A 21,082-nucleotide genomic window follows, 5' to 3' on the forward strand; every position below is an offset into this window, starting at 1 on the left:
GATTAACTTATTTAGCTTGCATAGGGGGGAAAAGGAGAAAAGTCTTCTGAGCATTTACATTTAAAGTTTCAGAAGTGATTTGTGCTCTGAGATCCTGCAGTTATTTTGGTAATTTTAGGAACAGTTAAATTGAAGTATGTAAGGCTGGAAATTCACCCCTACACTCTTCATTCCAGAGCCACCTTTCAAAGGTCCATGAATAAGTTCATGGAGTTGTTTATTATAGCCTGTGTATAACACCTTTGTCAGAACAACAATACAACTTCAATTCCAATTCAGTCCCATGTGAGCAAAAACTCTACATCATACATAACCAAAATTAGCATTCATTAGCAGAGGATATTTTTTGCGTGAACTGACAGGGATTTTGGGGGGCAGACATCCTGCAGGTGTGTTCATACTGACTTTCATGAAGAATAAAGTATGTGTATCACTAAGTTAACAAACTTACCGTTGTCCATGATGATTACTGTCAAAATGGGGGACTTGCAAATGTCAAGTCTGTTAACAAAAAAGAAAAAGTTCTGTTGAGTTTGCGAATTATGATTAATAGGGAAAAGTTTCTCTTGAATCCCAATATTATAATATAAATGCTGGAAGACCCTGTTGTGAAGATTAATCTCTCTTTTGAAATGTACTACTTAACTGCATGCAAACTAATTTCAGTAGTATAGAAAGAATATCTAGCAGAGGATAACTCCTGTGAAATGGTGAAAGCTTTATGCTTTTTTTAAAGCTTTCCTTACTTAGATTATGCAAAAATATTGACATGGAACAGAATGTGCATATAATTTTAAACTAATCTGTGACCCCTGCTTTACCTAATTTGTTATGAAAGGTATTACACTCTCCAATAAAATTACTTATATTTAACCAAGGCATAAAATTCACTCTGCAAAGAGCATCAAGTTAACACATTACCTTTAGCTATGGATCAGATTTTCAAAATCAGCAAAAACAGATCCAAATTAATTCAGAGTCTGCTAGTGATTAAAACAGGCTGATTGCATAAAGTTCAAGGGCAGAACAAAATCTGTGATTTGGCAAAGGAATGAGGATCCCAACCTACAAGAGCCTACATGTATTTTATACCTCATCTTGGAAGGAGAACAGAGAAGAGATGCTCTCAGTCAAGAAAGGACCTGGAATGAAGCTCATATTGCACCAACCAGGCAGAAAGCCAGCAAAAACCACACCTGAATGCAGAAATAATTGTGGGGAGGGAAAGGCTATCAAGGCCTAGAGGTAAGGGTAGAGATTACATTGTTGAGGGACTGTTTTAGGTTTCCTGAAGCCTTCATTAGTATGAGAAAAGTTAACAAAATAAAAGCTTTCAAAGGAGCAGAAAGGTGCAGCTGTCTCATTAAGCAGGTAGATCACCACATGAGGTTAAAGGTGGTTTTTATTAATAAATTACCAGCTCCTAATGGTTAGCATTAGTTCTTCTTCAGAGATCTGGCTATACATCAACATATTATACCATACTGATGCTCATGCTCTTTTTGAAAGTATACACTGAATTTTATCCTTGATACAGACATTGTTCTAAAGCTTAGCTCAATATACTAGAATAAAGCCCACAAAAACCTACATTAATTTTAACAGAGTTAAACAGACATGCAGTTACTGCAGTATAAATGTAGAGTACAGCTTTATTCAGCTATTCAGGAGGGGAAGTATGCTGTAAGGTATCTTTACATGATGATAACTACATTAACAATACAGCTTATACTAGTTTTTTAAAAAAGGAAAGCATTAAGCTTGCTAATCAAAATGCATACATTAACATAAAAATCTATATGAAGTCCAAGCCTAAGTTTCCTTATTTATACTGACTGAGAAATTTATATTGTACTGTAGGCTAGTGTATTTTTTCATTGATTTAAACGGAGGAGAGTTGGTTCGTGTGTTTGTAGGCAACATGGAAGCCTTGCAGAAGGAAATCTCATCCAGGCAATGTATATATTTGTCATTGATGTAGCTTACACAAGGATGGCCTTCTGGTCCTGGCATGTAAGTTTTCATTTGCACTTCATCAAAATCAGTCTGAAGTTATTTAATTTATGCATCTGAAATAAAGAATCCTTCAAAATGTATTCCACACACTCATATACACATTTGTTATTTAGGTATTTTTCCTTGAAGCCTGGATTTCATTTCCTAATAACATGCTTGTTCTATTGTGCATTGCAAAAAGACAGCATTTTAATTGCTTTCATAGTGCAGTATTGGGCTGAACAGGAACAGAAGTCAAACAATCAACTGAAATGTGATTTCTTTTTAAATACTCCAGTCCTATTAGTTCTACCTCATCTTGTACAAGATGTTAGCTCTGAAATCCACTCCTCTTAACCTGCAGTTTTCAGCAGCAAGCAGATACATAGCTCTTTCTCCTTGCCTAACCTGGCCGAAACACTGACAAGGGAGGTACCTGAACCTTCTATTAGCTAGCAGTTTTCAAGGAGATGGCCTTCAAAGTCCTTCTATCCCTCCTTTAACAAACATATATATGCACACTGCAAGAATAAGCATGCTCTGCCTTGTGAGACTGGTCTTTTCTGAAGGAAAACATAAGAAGCTGATTACTTCTCTCCCCCTCCCACCGATACCTTCTTGTACTTGATGTATTTTCTACAGCAACTTCAGCTTATTCATGTAAGGTGAGCACAATGTTTTCTCTAACAAATTAGTAAGCGTGCACAGAAGCTAACTGGCCAACAAAGAGGGCAAGTTAGACTTACAGCATGCCCCTTCCAACATTAACTTGTCATGCAAGAACAGATCACAGTACTTGTAAGGAATGCCACTGGAGACATCCATTCCCATCCATTACATAAACAAAATTGAAACATAGCACTAAAAGAAATACCGGGTGGGAGAGCACAAGCTCATCATATCTGCATAAAAATAAGTAAATACTAAAACATTGAAGATTGAAGCAATCTTAAATCTCACCACCAGTGTTCAGCATATTAAGTATTATAAGGTAACAGAAGCAGAGAGCTTAAGAAATTATTCAGATACAATATATAAGTTCTTTCATTAGCCTGAGTTTATTTTAGCAGACTATCCTATGCCAAGACAAAAATACCTCTTCCCCTTGCTTCTTGAATAGAACCATTAGCGTGGCATTCTGGGTAATCCAAATTTTATGCCCCAAATATTTGCACTTCTGAAGGAATTGTCAAACTTTTGATAAAGAACAGATTAAAAAAAAGTCACTGGTGTAACTATTCTTCTCATGTGTTATGAGTTTCTTATGCCATGTATTACCCTCTGGTTTTCAGGCAGCTGCCTTTGCAACAGCCCCTCAGGGAAGATTCGCCCATAAGAGCTCCATCACTCTCAGCTGAGTCACATTAATGTCCTGCATGACATGCATCTTGTCAAGTATCTCCTCTGTAAGGGGAACTTTCTTCTGGATTGAACTTCAGCTAGCCTTTAACACTTCATGCTTATAACAAAAAGCTCTGGATTTCAGCACATTTAAAAACACGCACGTCCCCGCTCATACTCATGGCGTCACAACTACAAAACTCTGCCTATGGGGATCCTAGGAAGAAACAACTGGAGCAATGTCACCGAACCCTGCTAATGGTTGTGCTCCACTGGGACCAGAGTGTAGCACTGTTTAGGCACGCTTCCTTCACATTCGGTACTAGGAGCTTCGTATGTCATGATCTTGGGGAATGAAGACCAGAACACTCACTTAGACAGAAGACTGAAAAATTGGAAGAACACGTGGGGGAGGGGGTGGAACCTCAGGAAAAAAAAAATGTATTTTCTTCAGTGGAAACTGATGCAAATACATTCTAAACCACTGGGCAGCAAAACACAAATTTAATTTCTCCTCCCACTTGCTTCATTACAAAAGGCATCAATGCACCTTTCTCTAGCAAATACCAAACACAGCTTTCCAGTGACCATGGTGCAGAAACTTTCATTCAACAGTCCACATTTGATCTTACTGCAATTTCAAGAATTTAAACAGCCCAGAAATCAACTAGGCCCAGTTTCCTACAGATTTGGATTCTACATTTTTATACTCCCTGCCTTCCCTCCATCCTCTGTACTCTCATCAAATTTCCTCATTTCTAAACCTCCTGTTGTCCTTAAGATCCCACAAAGCACGGCTAGTTCCCTAGCATGTCGTAGTATGGCTACGACACCTGAATACTAGCTGGGCAAGAGTCTGGTTCAGGACATGCAGGCAGTTACTGCCCTGACATCAGATGGACAAAACAGAAAATTTAAAGTTCACAGTACAGACTTTCCCTTGCAGAGGAACTACTTGCGTCTTTGGCCTCTATCCAACTGTCTCTTCCCCTAAAATGAGAAGGAGCTTAATTAAATCTAAGCCTCTAGTCTTGGTTCAAGTTGACCGCTGCTCAAAGGTCACTTGGAGAAAAGGACTGAAAAGAGCTAACTACGTAAACCTTTTTTTTTCCTTCATAAACCAGCTAATAAAACTGAAGAGGGCTGACAACATCACAGAAACATCTTTTACTGACCCATTTATTCCTTTACTCAATTATTTATTTCACGTTTCCAGCTTTGTAGCCTTCAAGAACTATACTGGAGGCTAGGATAATCCTATGGTGTCAAAGCAATGTTTTGCATGCATATACACAAGTGAAACAAAAGCCACACGAGTAGCATTTTAGTAAAAACAAACACGGGTACTTTCTGTTTCAGGAAGCCCTTTCTCAGCTATTCTATACCAAGTACCACCCCAAAAGCACTTCAGACATCATCTTAGATTTGCTTGTAGAAGAAGCAACAAAAGAGCACAGACTCTTCTAAAGCCTAGCTGGTGTCACATTTCCTGTTCAACAGTAAGTTGAACATACCTGACCAACAGCTATTCAATAGGTGATGTTTTCTGAGCACCTACTTAACTGTCAATATAATGGGAAAACAACAAAAGCCCAAGCTCAGAAACAATCGCCCACCCCTAGTAGGAAATACGACCCAGTGAGTTCTAAGGTGCCTACAAAACAGCAAAGGAGATGTGCCAAGGCCCCTACCGTTCACCACCAGTACGGCATTCACCCTCAAAGGGCTGCGGCATCCTACTGAGGAGAAACATTTTGCACGAAGTGAAGTTAGATTAATGAAACCAATATTGAAGCAATATACTCAGTTGTATCTTTCTTTCCACAACTGAGTACCGAATTATTTTTCCTCCTCAAGACTGAAAGAGCCTACATCTTGTACACATTCTCTATAAATATACAGCACATTTTTATACATGTGCTTCCCAAGCAGTTTATACTCTAGCACTTCTGTGCATCTCTTATATTGGATAGTTTCAGCATTAGAAGTATGCTCTTGTTGGCTCAACCCAATGTTTATGCAAGATTTTGTTGCATTTGTTAAAATAACCATACTCTGTCCATTAGCAGAGACACCTCTTCTGGATACATTTTCTTCACCAGAACTTTAATGGAAACTTCTCTGCAACAGGTACCATCAAAGGACAGAGGTATGTACGGTAGAGGATATGTACATTCAAATTGCCTTTATTATTCTTGCTCAATGACCATTACATATTGTTGAGAGACACAACCTAAAGAACAAAGCATATCCTTCAGCAAAGGGATTACAAAGAGAACGAAAAATGAGGATAGTGTAAAGAGAAGCAGCCATACTGACTCTCAATTGATTTCTCATTTGCTGCATTTAATAGGGACTCTGAACACCGTACCACCAGCATGCTCCTTTCACAACACGGGACATGCATTCCAGTACCCAGGTAGGGAAGGGGAAATGACCTGTGCCATTCTGCAGTACAACTAATGGGATAGAGCTCTTAATTTCAATTTTGTGTTGTGTCCAATTAATGAGGCTCCTGGGATATAGTTTACAACCATATGCCATATAGAGCTGAGCCTGCTTCTCCCCCCCCCCCAAAAAAAACTCCCCAAATCCACGCTACCGCAAACTTTAATTATTTATTTATAATCGTAAATATTTAGGTTCTTCTGGAGCTTTTAACAAAACCAGCATATTTAAGGGAGACTAGTAACTAAAACATTAGTAGATGTTCTGACCAAAACCAAAAATTCCTTTGCTAGTTCCCAGTCCCAAACCATGTACAGAAAAACAAGAAAGACACTCCTGTGGAAGATTTGTTTGGGTGGGTGCGGGGGAGAAGACATCAAATAATTACACAGGAAGACAGATGATAATTATCTCACTATCATTAATTCAAAATGTGTTATGTGCTTACCTAAAAAGTCAAGTCCCATCACACTTATCTTTCAAGTATACATCCTTGGAAAGAAATGTCACAGAAGAATACAAGAACCACCTTTTCTCCCAGAAAAAGTGTACATAAAGATTTATGTGGAGTGAAATAGAAAACAAACAAACAACCCCCCCCAGCCCAACCTTTTTGCTTTGTAGATGCTCTCCAATCACAGCATCGTAATATATTATCATTAATTTTGATTACACAGAGACTCGAAACCAAACGCTAGGTTGCTAAGAGAAAGCTGTCCTTAGGGAATTGCCATTACGTCTTAAAACTGACAAAATACATTATCATTCCCAGAACTAGTATGCTGAGTGCAACTCTCAAATGCCGCTCTGTTAAAGACAGAAGCCTCTTTATAACTTCAACCAGACAACACTTCAGTTGGCAGAGACTGTAATTTAAGTTTCTGCCTTAACTTCAATATCCATTCCTTGGTTACTCTCTGGCTCATCCAGTTCAAGGGGGAAATTACTATAAGTAAACACATCTCTTTCTTCCTCTTGCCTTCAAAACCAGAGAACAAGCTCCTAACACACATAGTTTAGTGGGCAAGATATCTGCATAGATAAGCAAGGAAGCATTTCAGTTTAATTGTTTTAAACTGCATCCGGGGCAGTTCTTGGAAAGAATAATTGAACACTCATGTAACTACCAGTATTGAAACCAGAATTACACAACTGGTCAGGAGACTGAGTCTTTCTGAGTAGTCTATATAGTCGCATTCCAAGCACCTCAATTTTTTGTAAGCAACTATTAAAGAAAGTTGCTTTAGGTTGGACACAATCATTATGCTTCAAATACTCAGAATTCAAATTCTGAGTATTCAGAATTCAAATCCCTGAGTATTCAGGGATTCAAAGCCTGAATTTGATAACCTGTTTAAGTATTGACATAATAACCAATTCTTCTGCTTCTTTTTCAACTTGGAATGGTGCACAATGAAATAGTCTCAGGAAGTTTCAGTAGGATGTGTTCTTACCATATTTTGTAAGGAAACGAAATTAATGATGCTGTATTCCTATTCTTTCTCCCTCCTGTTTTCCCAGACACAACACTAACTTTGAAATTTCTACTTCTATGCTACTATAAGTCTATGCTACTCTTACATGAAGCAAATACAGTGGTCATGAATAACAACTTGTAAGTGCTGTATATTTTTTTCTGCCAATGACTATACCTTTATTAGCAAGGAATGCTGAGCAACAGAAGATCTGAAGAACAAAATTGGTGCTGAGGACAACATTCACACTATATACATTTTGAGAATTCGACTTTTGACTATCTCTAATTTGGTCTCCTGGGCCGAGTACTGTGTAGCAGCTGGACTGCATCAGTTATGCTCTCGGACCGTATTTTCTAGTTTACCTTCATCCAGAAGAAACTCAGCTTCAGTATTTTAAAATTACTTTGCATTACATGACAATCGAGAGTTTTGCTTCCGAAGCACACTCTCAACCTGAACTGAAATGCTACTGCAAAGGACCTCAGTGTGTACTGCATGACTGCGCTCACAGTGGTAAGAAGCGGTGAAGAAGAAAGCCCTAGGTAAACAATTCCTCAGCAAAGAATCAAAGGTTGTTATGGGACGATAGCAAATGTCTGGAAAAATTGCTCTGATAAACAAGTTGGTAAGAACGAAGATAACATGAAATTCTCCTTCAAGTAGGAAAGTAATTGCTGGGAAGCTAGATGGAAGGAATCTCTCTCAACTAGAATCCACTCAGAGCATCACCTGGAAACACAACAGGGAAAGAAAGCATCTCTCTCTCTCTCTCTCCCCCCTCCCCCCCCCCCCCCGCCCCATCCATCCAAACATACAGTAAAATAGACTTTTGAAGCTGCCTATGTGCTTGTCTCATGTCCAAATGCTGTGTTCCCACTTTGGAAAATAAACAATACTTTGGTTTTAAGAATTCTGTCTAGTCAATCCATTGAACTACACACAAATTCAGCTTTCGAGATATGTTGAACACACTTAAAACTAATTAAAAGAAAAAAGCTGCGCTGTTAATACATAGGATACAGTATGGTTCAATTTAAGAGTTAGATTACAATACCAGAGAAAGAAAGGTAAGAACATTCACTTGGAAAGACTGAAAGAAACAGACATCTGGCAACTAGGAGACTACTCATCAAAAATTAAAAATCGTTTAACTTTTCTCAAAATAAAAATAAAAATGAAAAAACCCACCAACCCACAAATAGTGGGAACTTGTAATTACAGATGACAAATTTAGAACAGGTTTGTGATCACCATTATTATATTTTCAGTAACTTCCTTTTCAGTATTTGTTACTGTCTTCTAAAACAATCAAGTAATACACAAAGTCAATATATAAGCAGCCAGGAAAAGTACATTATGATCTATCCATGTTACAGGTGGCTGAAGTTTTAAATAATATATTGATAAATTTGTATTTTATATTAAAGTGATAGCTGCTTATTGAATAGCTATCATACAATCCTTTTAGTTTTTATTAAAAGGAGAAAGTAATCAATGGAACTGCTAGCTCTTTTCAAACAAATGAAAGAAATCTATTAACAATATTAGAATTGGTTCAGACATTGTTTTCTTTACAAAATATTTTAATTCATAATCTCCCCAAATTAGAAGAAGCTTTGAACACGCACTCATTTTCTTATTCTCTCTCCTCTATTTTGTTCTCCTGCTTTCATACAAGGGATATGTTTGTATGCATTTTGTAAATTAATTAAGAACAAATCAACTCTCATTTCACAGTTCAGACCACCTACTGCTGCCTTAGACAACAAACTGAGGAATGTAGCTCAAAGAAAGGCGAACTAGAATGTATCTGGATTAAAAATTACATGCTACTTCTTTTTCTTCTTTTTTCTTTTTAATAAAAAAAAAATCCTTTACGTTTAAGTACTCACTGTGTAACAAGCAACTCAGTTTGGAGTGGACAGACGTTTCAGTTGACCTAGTTTTAACACACACAGTCTGTCAGCATAGGTTGGTCTCTGGGCTATACATTTGTGACCACGATAGAGAAGGTAAGTACCATCTAGCTAGTATATAGTATTTACTATAGATATAGCTGGATATCTATTATGTTCTCACAATATGAGAAACAATAGAGTGCCCAATGACAAAAAACAAAAGTCAAGTAAGTCAAAGGATATGAATTTTCACACAGTGCATATGCATAATTAAATTATGGAACTTGTTGCCGTAAGATGATGTTGAGGAGGAAAGTATAAGTGAGTTTAACAAAGAAGGAAGATTATTAACGGAGGAGAAATTCACTAGTTACTGTAATATACAATTGTCTAGACTATACCCTCCAGCCCAGGAAATTTCTGATCAACTGATAACCCAGGAACATACAAAGGGAAAGTCCATTCTGTCTATGCTCTCTTCCTGGGTTCTTCCCACAGCACCTGCTGCCAGCCACTGGCAGGACACAAGGCCAGAACTGACCTTTTGGTTGATCCAGTACAACAGTTCTTACCTGTGTTCTTCAGTATGCTAGAAAGGTTAATCATTAACCTCCTGATGATCTCTTAAGTTAGTAATATCTAGTTTATGATCTTCTATAGTTTATGTTCAGACATAATTTCCCAAGTGTTTCAACCATATATTTCAACCAAGAGTCGCATAACCTTCAGATTATAATATTATAGAGTTTTTCAAAGAAATCTGTGTTATTACATACATAAGAGAGGCATTGTATATAAAATTTATTGATTATTATCTAGCTATGAGAGCAGGAAATCAGTCTAGTATGGAATGAGTAACCAGTCTCAGTTTATCTCCAAAATGGTTTATGACTGGATTAGGACCAGTGAAATAAACAACAGTACATAATATAAAGCATGATGATAGATGTCAAGTGGTTTCTTTAACGGATCCTATTCACTAGCTACAATCTCCATAGTTTATCAGGCTCTAGACCCCTTACCACCCATCTGACATATGGCAAAAAAATTCAGGATTAGAAGCAAAAAGAAGTTATAATGGTGCTATCTGAATCTTCAAAGTATTTAGGGGTCAGGACAGAAAATACGATGGAGAACTACTTTTATTTATATACCTCTCCAAGCAAGATAAAGTTCTTTTTCCTTCTTTTATTCAAATTGATACCTAGACAGATTTTTTAAGGGGAAAATAAAGCTAATAGCACCAAAAGACATGGAGGTGTTGTAAAGGGCAAAGATCTCATCTGTTGTCACTTGATATTTGATTACCATTGCCTGCCCCATGGATGTAAAGGGAAGCTATATTTTGTTTAGGGTATCAGAACCAGAGAGAAGGATCAAGAAACAGTACCTGAGCAGAGTCCATTCACAACAGTATCATTTCATTGCAGGTATAGTGTATGCCTATGTAGAAAATACCACAAGATCAAGGCCAAAAACATACCTGTTTTTTCATACTTTGAAGCTCTTAGGTACGTCTTCTCTATCACATCTCAAAAAGCCACCACCCAAATATCCCAGACCATACCTTCATGGATTTTCCAGTAATAAAACACAGCTGTAAAAATCAGCATTCAAATGTACCAGACTGTATCCACTATTACTATTCAATCTTTTGACAAGCCTCCTCTTCACAAATGGAGGAAAAAACAAAACAAAACCCTCCCTTAAACCCAAACCCATGACCTGACAATTCAGTACATTTGAAAAAGACTGTCCTCAACTTGCTGAGCTTTTCTTGAAATTGTTACAACACTGAAGTCTAAGAAGCAATAGCTAATTTTTATTATTTTCCCTCTAAATTACCAGCATTCTGAAGCAGCTGTGTTTCTTAAAAGAGTCTACATCCCAGAAGGCCCATTTTTGTAACAAAAAATCCTGCAGAATTTCATGTCAGCAACTTTGTTCTGCATATGACAAAGGTCATAACTCTTATTTTATTTTTTTTTTTTTTGTGATGAGGAAAAAGACAAAGTATTCTGCCCTGTACAGAAATTACATTTGCCACTCACTGCACTGGTAGGCCAGTGTCTTACACCTCTCTCTTACTCCCACTCAAGAAAGAATAAAAAGCAATTTATTTCTGAAGTGTTACACTAACCTAGTGAATATGCAAACAAAGCTTTCTCTTCCCAATGTGTGTGTGCTGTGAGCACATTTTAATAGAAGTTTCCACCTTGTCCCTTTTCCCCTGTAGCAAGGTATATATGATAGCATTTCAAGGCATGTTTTTAATGGAATTTTCCAGTGGGCCAAAATTAAATTGCATAGAAGTGGACAGAATAGTAATACAAAAGCTATAAGTATCTATTTCATCTTATCCAATTATATGGTAACCAGGGAAAACAGATAATGAGGCAGAACTCTTGCAGATCTTCATAAAGTCTTCTGTCACATTGGAGAACTGCATAAAGAGTACACAAGCTACCCATAAGCACATGACACACTCTTAAATGATACTCTTAAAAGACTGAACAGCCCTACAAATCAGATAAAAACCTAGAATTTAATAGTGTTATTTCTTCTTCCACAACACCCCTTTCCCTTCATATCTGCGTAACTTGAATTTCCATATAAATGAAGTATGCACACATTAAGATTGGCTTTTTTTATTGCATTACACACAATTTCTTGTAAGTAGAATTTGAACAAATCCACATACAAAAGCGCTCAACTGATTTACATGTCTGCAGTATATTAAAAGCATGATAACATGACGCGTTTGCTTTAGCCTTTAAGTGGACTTAAGAAACATCTCCCTTCCCACTGCTCTTGACCACCCTTTACTGCAGGTCACTGCCTTGATTTGAGCTGATGCAGCTCTGTGCCCTGCACTACAACTCTACATTGTCCCACAGATATCCCTTTCCTTCCCTCCCTAACTCACTCTCAAGACTGCTGCAGAAAGGTAGTAGAAAACTTCCTAGACTGTATTTGCCACTGAAGCCAACCTATCAAGTAACTAATTTAGCTTCCCTCCTTTAGACTATTATTAGGATAATCTTTAAGTCTCAATAGCATAGATTACATTTGTTTTTAGTACGACTGAAATCAGTCTTATTTTCGTTTTTTAACAGGTACAACTCTGTCTGAATTACAAGAAATACAAAAGCAGAATACTGCAACAGGATTTCTTTTTAAAAGGTACTAACACAGTTTTGAGGTTGTTTTCCTTTAGTAAAAGGATTTTTTTTTTAAACCCAGGATTTCTCTATGCCCTCTAGCCCAACAACTAGCAGACTAGTATAGAGAATGAAGTATTCTGAGTGCCGTAACCAGCTTATAATCGATCAAACACACAGTATGAAACCATAGAAAAAAACTGCATGAGTTCCACCTTCGCAGAAATACCTGTATTAGTGTGTAATTACAGTTTTCCATGTTTCCCAGTACTGTGAAAACTCTATTAAAAGCAGCTCCTAAAATTAAAAGGACAATTCTATTGACCCTCTCATATCCCTTAAGGAGAGTTTCAGTACAGTACTCATTCTGAGTACAAAAAAACCTACGTGACAAAAACAATTCAGGAATATCTTGGCTTAAAAAATAAGTTGGAAAGATTTATGGCCAGAAAAAAAAAATACATATGTTGAAGTCACTTAAGCATTGAAGTGCCGAATTAACGTGCAAAATTAAGTATATTTGAAGACACATCTTCACTCCGTATGTGCTTTTGACTTAATTCTTGAAGGCTTCTTTCACAAGTGAAAGGTCTTCTGCAGCGTCTGCATGTCTAACATCTGTTCATGGACAGTTTAAAGGGTGTAACCGCTCAGAAGCTGTATACCTATCCCAACAGCTAGAGGATGTGGAAAAGGAGAGAAGTCTTCTAAGGTAAACAAATAGTTCACTGATTTTTTAATTCTGTAATTCTGCTGTATATATTTACCCATGAAATATACTGAAGAGGTCACTGGAGAACCTCCCCAGCAACCTACCCACTAGCAGGTGTATCTCCGCCTTTTGCATTTCTAGTGTAGATCACTTTGGCCTGGACACAAATCTGATCAAAATTTTGCCAAAAGTTCCTAAAGCAGAGCCATAGTGGGAGTGAATCAAAACTTCAGTCCTTCTGAGATAACTGGACATAATGACCTTGTAGTTGGGCACTTTTTATAATTTGTCATACATGGCCTTGCCGTAAAAGACAAGTTTGTTCACCTTGTCTATCACTTTCCCATCTTTTTGATTCTGTCCCTTGATCTATTTATAAGGTCCTTGTCCCTCTTGATGAACTTGCTTGTATCCCCTGCCTTGTGTAGCATACTGCTATTTTTCCATGACGTCAGCTAAGAAAGATGCACTTCTGCCTCACTGATGGTTTCATAGCGAGCTTTTAAATCAATTCCAATTAAAGGTGCTGTCTGAGCAGGTAGCCCCGCTTCTGTCACACACAACCACATGTTCTTGCTCCCTCCCTTCAGTCACCCCAAGGTCTGGTGACCTGACAACAGAGCTAACCTGCAGAAAACGTTTTGTGTGGTTGTTTTAGTTTGACTGGTTTTGTTTTTAGACTAGTCAGCTCCCTGGTTCACTTGACTGCACAGTACTAGGCAAGCTAATGTAACATAACAAAGGTGGTCAGAATATAAACCAGGCAAGGAAGGTAAGGAAAAGCAAAAACTGTTTTCAGCAGCAGCAGCATGTGTTTAAATCAGTTAAGTTGCTTGCAAAGTCACACACTCAGTTCTCCATACTAAGTCATGCCTTTATTTTGTTGCTGCCTACAGTTCTGATAAGTAGCAGTGGCAAATAGAAAATAGTACTGCTATTTCATTTCTGATACTCAGTACTGCTAAGCAGCACTGAAACAAAATCTCAAGGACTGTGCTAACTTCAGCTGCTGCACTGGGAAAAAAAAAAAACTATAACAATCAGAAGAGAGGCAGTAGATTTTGCTAGTAATTCCGCTGCTGAGACCTCTTTCAGTCCGTTCTCATAGTCATGAGAATGAAGAACAGGGAAAGAAAGATGGACAATAAGTTTCTCCCAATATTAGCAAATAGTTTAGAGAGCAAAATGACAATTGAAGCATACACAAAAGATCAGTGAAGAGCAAACTGATAAATCTGGAGCTACAGGCACATGTAAAAATTTACATGTCTGATGATGTCATTATTCCTGATTCTTCCTGGTAGCATTTCCACGAACTGCTTCACACCAGTGAGCTAACAAATTCATGTTCTTTCAGCCAAAAAAGAACCACTCTTCAACATTTTAAAATATGGCTAATTTTAATAGCTATTACACAAGAGGCAGTTAAATTAGAGAAGGGAATTTATGGAGGAATTACTGTAAGGTGTATCTTTAAACTGGTCCATGAAATTCATTGTTATACAATAGGAAGACACGGAGCTCAGCAAAGCAGGACTATCCAGAATTATAACAATGGGGTTTAACATGTTGGTATAAACAACAAAAATTCAAGTCTAACTTAGAGTTCTGGGGGAAAAAACTAAGAATTCTGGTTTCAGGTAACAAACAGATTACAAAGTTTTCTCTATGACAGACTATTCCAAGATTACCTTTCACATAATTTTTCTCTAACTTGTATCACTTAATCTGATCACTGTCGAAGAAATAATACCAGAACAGATTGACAACTGTGGTACTGAAAAGTTTAAAGTAAGAGATGACAGCTTTCATAAGCTGTTTCAGAAGCAACATGAGAAGACTGATTTAAATACTTCGGGAGGAGCACTTTGCTGAGCAGGTTGAGTGGTCACAGCACGATGCGCATATCTAAGATTTGGGCGATCTCAAGCTTCAAAGATGACAGTTAGAAGACAGCCTCTCTCCCTCTCATGCAAGAAGTGTTCTTATGCTGAAAACAGAAAACATTTCTTGTGCTACTGTATTGTCTAAGAGTCTTATCCCTAGATGCTAATGCCATTGTGTTGGGCTATGCAAACACGTTTCTTGTCTGATTTTTGCAAGTTTATTTCTGAACAGATGCATGGCTCATTCCCAAAGTTGAGATCGTTTACTACATAATGACCACCTGTGCTTAAAAGCGAGCCATAGCCTGAAATATGTATACAATAGCTTTCAACAAATGTTTCCTCAGTAAATCAAAAACATGGTGTGTTTTAAGTGGTTAGTATGTAGTTCCTTCAATCCACAGTCTCAAGACAGGCTTTGCCTTTGAAATGTACTTGTTTTAATGCTGGTATTTAGCAACCTTAGTCAAAGCACAAGTCTGTTGATAATCGGTACTATTAACAGATGCTGGCAACAACAAGAGAAAGGGCTAAGCATATTTCAGAACTTGCAAGCATATATCAAATTTTAATTAACAAGAGGCAGCAAATAGAACAAAGGCAAACAAGGAAAAGGCTGCATATTATCAGATTAGATTTTAAAAGGTCAAACAGTTACCGACATCTGAACTTAACCAAAAATAGCTGGCAGGAGGAGAACAGATATTAGACATTAGGTCATTTAATCCACTCTTGCTGGTTCTGTGTTGTTCTCTACTGCACACTTGCAAGTATTTTTGCCTATAAAGTGAGAGGGAGCAAGGGATGAGGGAGGAAGATGGAGTGCCTTTGGAGGCTGAAGCAAAAAAAGACGCTGCAGAAACACAAGTCAGAGAAAGAGTATACTGAAAATGTCGCTGGCTAGAATTCAAGAAAGAGTAAAATGGCATAAAAAGCAGCAGAGAGGTTCAGCATTGAGCTGAGAACATGAAACTAAAATTAAAAGAATTAGTTGAGAAAATGGGATGATACGAACGAAATGAGATTAGCTACATCAATGAAAAGGGCAGTGGAGTGGCAAAATGTTTTTTTTTCCAGTACTCACACTCTTGGGGAGAATGTTACCAACTGCATGTCATGTCACATCATACCCCTCAAAACAAGCTGCTGTTTATAAGAGCTGGGTAAGGAAAACAATCCAGAGTCAGAAGTCGTAACTTTTTTAAACCTGATGAATTCTGTGACCAGATGGGTATAGAAATAGTTACTATCACAAGTGAGGGAGGTTGTAGGGGCGGGAAGGATAAACGAAGGGAAAAGAAGGTCACAGGAGACAGGAAACACACAAATGGGGGAAAAAAAAAGCATAGTAAACAACAACAACAACAAAAAAAAAGGTTCACAACACCCATCTAAAACACATGACTACTGTCCTGAAGCGTAATTTATCCCTGCTTTGCCACGCAGTTCCTTCATGACACTAAATAAATCACTTCAGAATGTAGTTTAAGTGTGCACTACTACATGCCTTTTCTTTTAGGGGTGCACTCATCAAAATTTGAGTGCTTGACTTGCAAAATCAGCATGTGCTTATACCAGCAATTCTAGTTATTTGGGTCTGTGGTTTGAATATAGGCCAGGATACAGAACTCAGTACCCTGAAGAGGGAAAAACAAAACAAAAAAAACAAAACAGAACCTAAGTGTACCATACGTGGTCTCTGCAGATTCACCTTTCATTCTTCATGTGGACCACACGGATAGTATTTCCTTCTCTTGGGAAACTTTTGTTAATATGAATAGATATATGTCAAATACTAAAATATTAGAGTAATAAGCCCAACAGATGAACACATAAGGAAATTCATAATTCCATATTCAAATCTATTCAAAGCAGAATTTGAATGTAATGTTCAGGAAATAAGTCTTGGGATAACGCAGCTCAAGGAACGAGCATAAAACTAAAATATTTAGCTTCTTTGATAACTTGAGGAAAATAGGAATTTTTAATGGAACAAACAATACATTATTACTATAAAAATGTACTTCAACTTAGATGTACAAAGATGGTGAATTAAGGTTAGATAAAAAGCCTTAATCCTATTCTTTTTCATTTGCAACTGCTTCTGGAAACAACAATATTAGTACAGTTACTGTAGTTGCAACTATTTACTTTTTATTAAAAGAAAAATGATGCCATCAACTTCAAACGACCAGAGCTGGTCATCTTAATTTCACTATGCAGTGCTTTGCCATTTGAGCTCATGTGTTACCTTGCAGCATTAGTTAGCTGTAATCCTCTATATGAACCTGCAAGAAAAAGGGATAATCCACATTTTGCCTGAGGATTTCCAGATATTTGTTAATTCCAAAAAAATAGGGATACTCAGGAATCCCAGGCTCTATCCTCATCTGTTTCAGAGTAAACTTCTCTTGACTAGACATAGATTGAAGTGAGATGACTGAATGGTAAGTAAAAAAGTCTCATTGCTGTTCATCTCATCACTGTTTCCATACTTCATTCTTAAAGAGAAGTACCATATCCCCTTTTCTCTGGCTTCTAACCTCTCTCCCTTGCCCCAGTAAGAACTTATCTCGAAAACTCACCTTTACTGGGTATGTCTACTCAGACTGCTAGTTACCTCTTAAGCACAACCACTTCATCAATGGCACTCTCCATTTAACAGCAGATCCTAAATGCCCAATATCACAGTTGCACAATCCCTTTAAACTGGTATGTGTAAATAACATTCATAGAAAAAGTAGTACTTCTATGTATAAATAAAGCCTTTCCCTGCTCTATTATGCATCTTTCCTGAAGCCAGCATAAGCACTCCTACAGCAGTGCAGGTAACCAGACCAGAGAATTAACTAGGTTAATCAGAAAAAAGGATAAAAAGGTTAGTGTGAACTTGAGGACAGTACTCCAGTCTACTTCACCTTACAGTTGTGCCAACGATGGTGCCAGTATAAGGAATAGGATGGCACAGAAAGTGGAAACCAGCAATGAGGGTGCAGAAGAAGCAAGCCTATTTATCAGCGATGGTGCCAACCAAAAGTAATGATAAATCTAAGGCTCTGATCTTAACCTAGAACTCTAACTCCTGCATAAATATCCCCATCCTCAGACTTGCCTATGACAACAGAATCTCAAGTTTTCATTTGCTTTTAGTCCATTCCTCTTAACTCTCTCATTCATTTCTCCTAGGTTTTGCTCCCAATAAGCCTAGCAAGTGCTTCCTCCATCCCTCTCCTCTCTCAATGCAACTGTGATGACACTGAGGTGCTCTATCCCCTTACTCCTGTTCCCTGTGAACGTGAATAGGTTGCACCTAGGAGAGGTCCATCAGAGCCCTGGAGACTCTTAGCTTCAGGGCACACATCCAAACTCAGCAGCTTAAAGTTTCAGCTGTAGTGACAACCCCAGCTACTGTCTGTTTAGCAGAGATGAGGTTTTTGGTTGATTTCGCTAAAAGTGAAAGGAAGTTTTAGCAGGAATATGAAAAGTACAAGTGGTTAGAGCTTTGAGTTTGAGTGGCAGATTTTGTTTATTTGTTTGTTAATTTTAGAAGAAATAATAGCTGTCTTATTTGGAGACAACCATCAGCCTCCTGCAATCAAGTCCACTGATTTTTTTTTGTTAGATGTAACAAAAACATTTTCTTCCCTGACTTAACTGGAAATGGCAGAAATCCCTTAAGAGAAGTTTTCCCTGCAACTTCATAAGCCTCAGCAGAGGCTTCAGCCTGGCAACAAGGGCTTCCAACGGCTCTCACTCCGACTTAATCCTTTCCCATCACGTGCAGCCTCTATCACACAGACCTATTACACCTTTACCTCCCAAAACATCCAGCTGCCCCAGCGACGCTGGTAAGGGGCCCCAGACCCCAAACTTATGTGATAAGAAAAAAAAAAAAAAAAAGTCACTCACCCTTCCCCTCCCCATCACAGCACACCCACGAACAAGCCAGCATCAGATGACCGGCGGAGGAGGCCGAAGAAAGGGCGCTTTCTTCCTGACCGGGGAGCCCAGGGCTGGCACGGCGGGGGCAGCCGAGACCCCTCCCGCAGCGCCGGCCCCCGCCAACGGCCCCCGCCAACGGCCCCCGCCAACGGCCCCCGCCAACGGCCCCCGCCAACGGCCCCCGCCAACGGCCCCCGCCAACGGCCCCCGCCAACGGCCCCCGCCAACGGCCCCCGCCAACGGCCCCCGCGCACCCTCCCGGCGAGGCAGCGGCGCAGGAGCCCGCGGCACCTCCCGGTGCAGCCCAGCAGGGACCTTTGGAAAGTTACTTCACAGGAAACTGCTGTCCGTGCGGGGGAAGGGAGGGCGGAAAGCGCCGTGGGCAGCACCCCACCCCTCCCCACACCGATACTCCCCCGCCGCAGGCGACCCCGTCCCTCTCGCCCCGCGCACGTAACGGCAGTGAGAAGCGCCCCTGCTGACCCGCACGCACTGCCAGCGCACCCTCCCCCCCGACATAGCTCCTTCCCCCAAACCACCGCCTCAGCCCCCCAGCCCAGGTAGAGAAAGCTCTAGCGCGGATATATACAGGCGCCTCTATAGACATGGGACGGGGCAGCGCCTCCTGCCCGGCACCACCCCCAGGCCGGCTGCCCGCTCCGGACCCGGGGCGCCCCAACCCCCACGGTCCCCCCAGCGCAGCCCGTTCACTCCTGCCATCGCTCTCCCGCCTGCGCTGCGCCCCTCCGCCCGGCCCGGCCTGGCCCAGCCCGGCCGCCCACGGGACGGGGCAGCAGCCGCGGAGCGGGGCAGGGCGCTCCGCCGCCCGCGCTGCTCCGCACTCACCGCTCCCTCCCGAGGCGCGGAGGCACCGGCAGACGGTGCCCGGGCGGCGGAGGTGGCTGAGAGCTGCCGGCGCCGCGCGGCCGCCGCCCCACTGGCTGCCTCCAAACTCGCCGGCGCCCCCGGCTCGCCGGCGGTGGGGTGCCAGCCCGCGGCGCCGCGCATGCGCCGCGGCGGCCATCTCCCCGCGGCGGCCGCGCGGGGAGAGGGCGGCGCCTCCGTGGAGGGGGGCGAGTGCGCCTGCCTGCCTGCCTGCCTGGCTGGCTGGCTGGGTGGATGGAGGGGGCTTCCTCTGCCGCGTCTCCGTGGGCCCTGCGGCTCCGTCCCTTTTCCGAGCTAGCCTCGGGGTCCGCTGCGCCGCGGCCGGGCGGAAAGGTAATGCCTGCCGTTGGGGGCAACGGCCGCCCCAGCCCGCCAACGGCCGCAGCTCCGGGCCGGGGGCGCGTGGCCGCCCCGCCGAGGCCCTCCGCTGCGAGGCACCCGCCGCTGTGGCGCCTCCCCGCATCAACGTCTGCCTGTCTTTATATATGTGTGTGTGTGTGTATGTATATATATGTATGTATATATATTTATATATGTGGCCTTTTTTATGGTAAGGAAATAACTTTTTTCCTGTCTGTAGTTGTGCCTTTTTAATGAAAAGCTAAAATAATGCAAAAAATAATGTCTTTTTCCGTGTGTGTGCATGTTTTTTTTCCCCTGTTAATACATCCTTACAACTGAATATATCAGGATATTCCCGAAAGGAGCAAGAGTGGAGGCTAAGCACTCCACAGATGCACTGTAACAGCGAAAAAGCGTTTTGGCCAGCAGCAAACTGGTCAGATCTTTTAGACTACACTTTTATAGCTTTTAATGTTGTGCTTTATACACAATAGGTTTGATTTCCTGAAGATTTAGACTTTTTGGTACATTCAGATCTCTCTAATGAATAATGTTTCAGGAAATAGAGCTTAAAACCTTAAAGTTCCACATAAAAATTAAGAATATTTTTGTGCTGCTCCAAATTGGCACTAACTCAAATTTTCAATCATTAAACTGAAAATTACGGGTATGTTAGCTTAAGGTTTTTGGTTTATGACTAGTACCTTCATTTTTTGTTTGTGCAATTTTTAATGGACATGTACTGAAAGAGAAAAAGGCTGCTCACAAAATTGATAGTGGATTAATAACCCTTACCTGACTTTTTCAAATATGCTGATGTCAGTGGTGCAGTGGCATGATTGTAAATGATTTGGAAATGATTCACAAAAATAAGAGCTTGGCTTGCCAGAAGAAAGATTGAGAGCTAAATGGTATGGGAGCCTAAAATACCACTTATTCCATGAGAAGAGAAGCACTCAAAATGTAGCGTTTTCTGAAGTTTACATTACTGCTA

The 21,082-nt window shown here is 40.2% G+C and overlaps 1 protein-coding gene across 3 annotated transcripts in view; it reads right to left on the reverse strand.

Moving 5' to 3' along the window:
- PRRG1 (proline rich and Gla domain 1) overlaps positions 1-19,742 on the reverse strand; it is a 36,791-nt gene extending 17,049 nt beyond the window's left edge. For 2 of the 3 annotated variants that reach the window (XM_062599928.1, XM_062599936.1), the window contains exons 1-2: positions 19,708-19,742; positions 452-501 (exon numbers count right to left, since the gene is read on the reverse strand). In XM_062599928.1, the coding sequence (XP_062455912.1) occupies positions 452-461 (10 nt within the window). In that variant the 5' untranslated portion in view covers positions 462-501; positions 19,708-19,742. Of the gene's footprint in view, positions 1-451; positions 502-19,115; positions 19,146-19,707 lie in introns of those variants that run through there. The other variant, XM_062599918.1, reaches the window with a different exon arrangement.
- Between the last annotated feature and the right edge of the window lie 1,340 nt (positions 19,743-21,082).

Source organism: Rhea pennata, chromosome 1 (genome assembly GCF_028389875.1).
Source record: "Rhea pennata isolate bPtePen1 chromosome 1, bPtePen1.pri, whole genome shotgun sequence".
Lineage (NCBI taxonomy): Eukaryota > Metazoa > Chordata > Aves > Rheiformes > Rheidae > Rhea > Rhea pennata.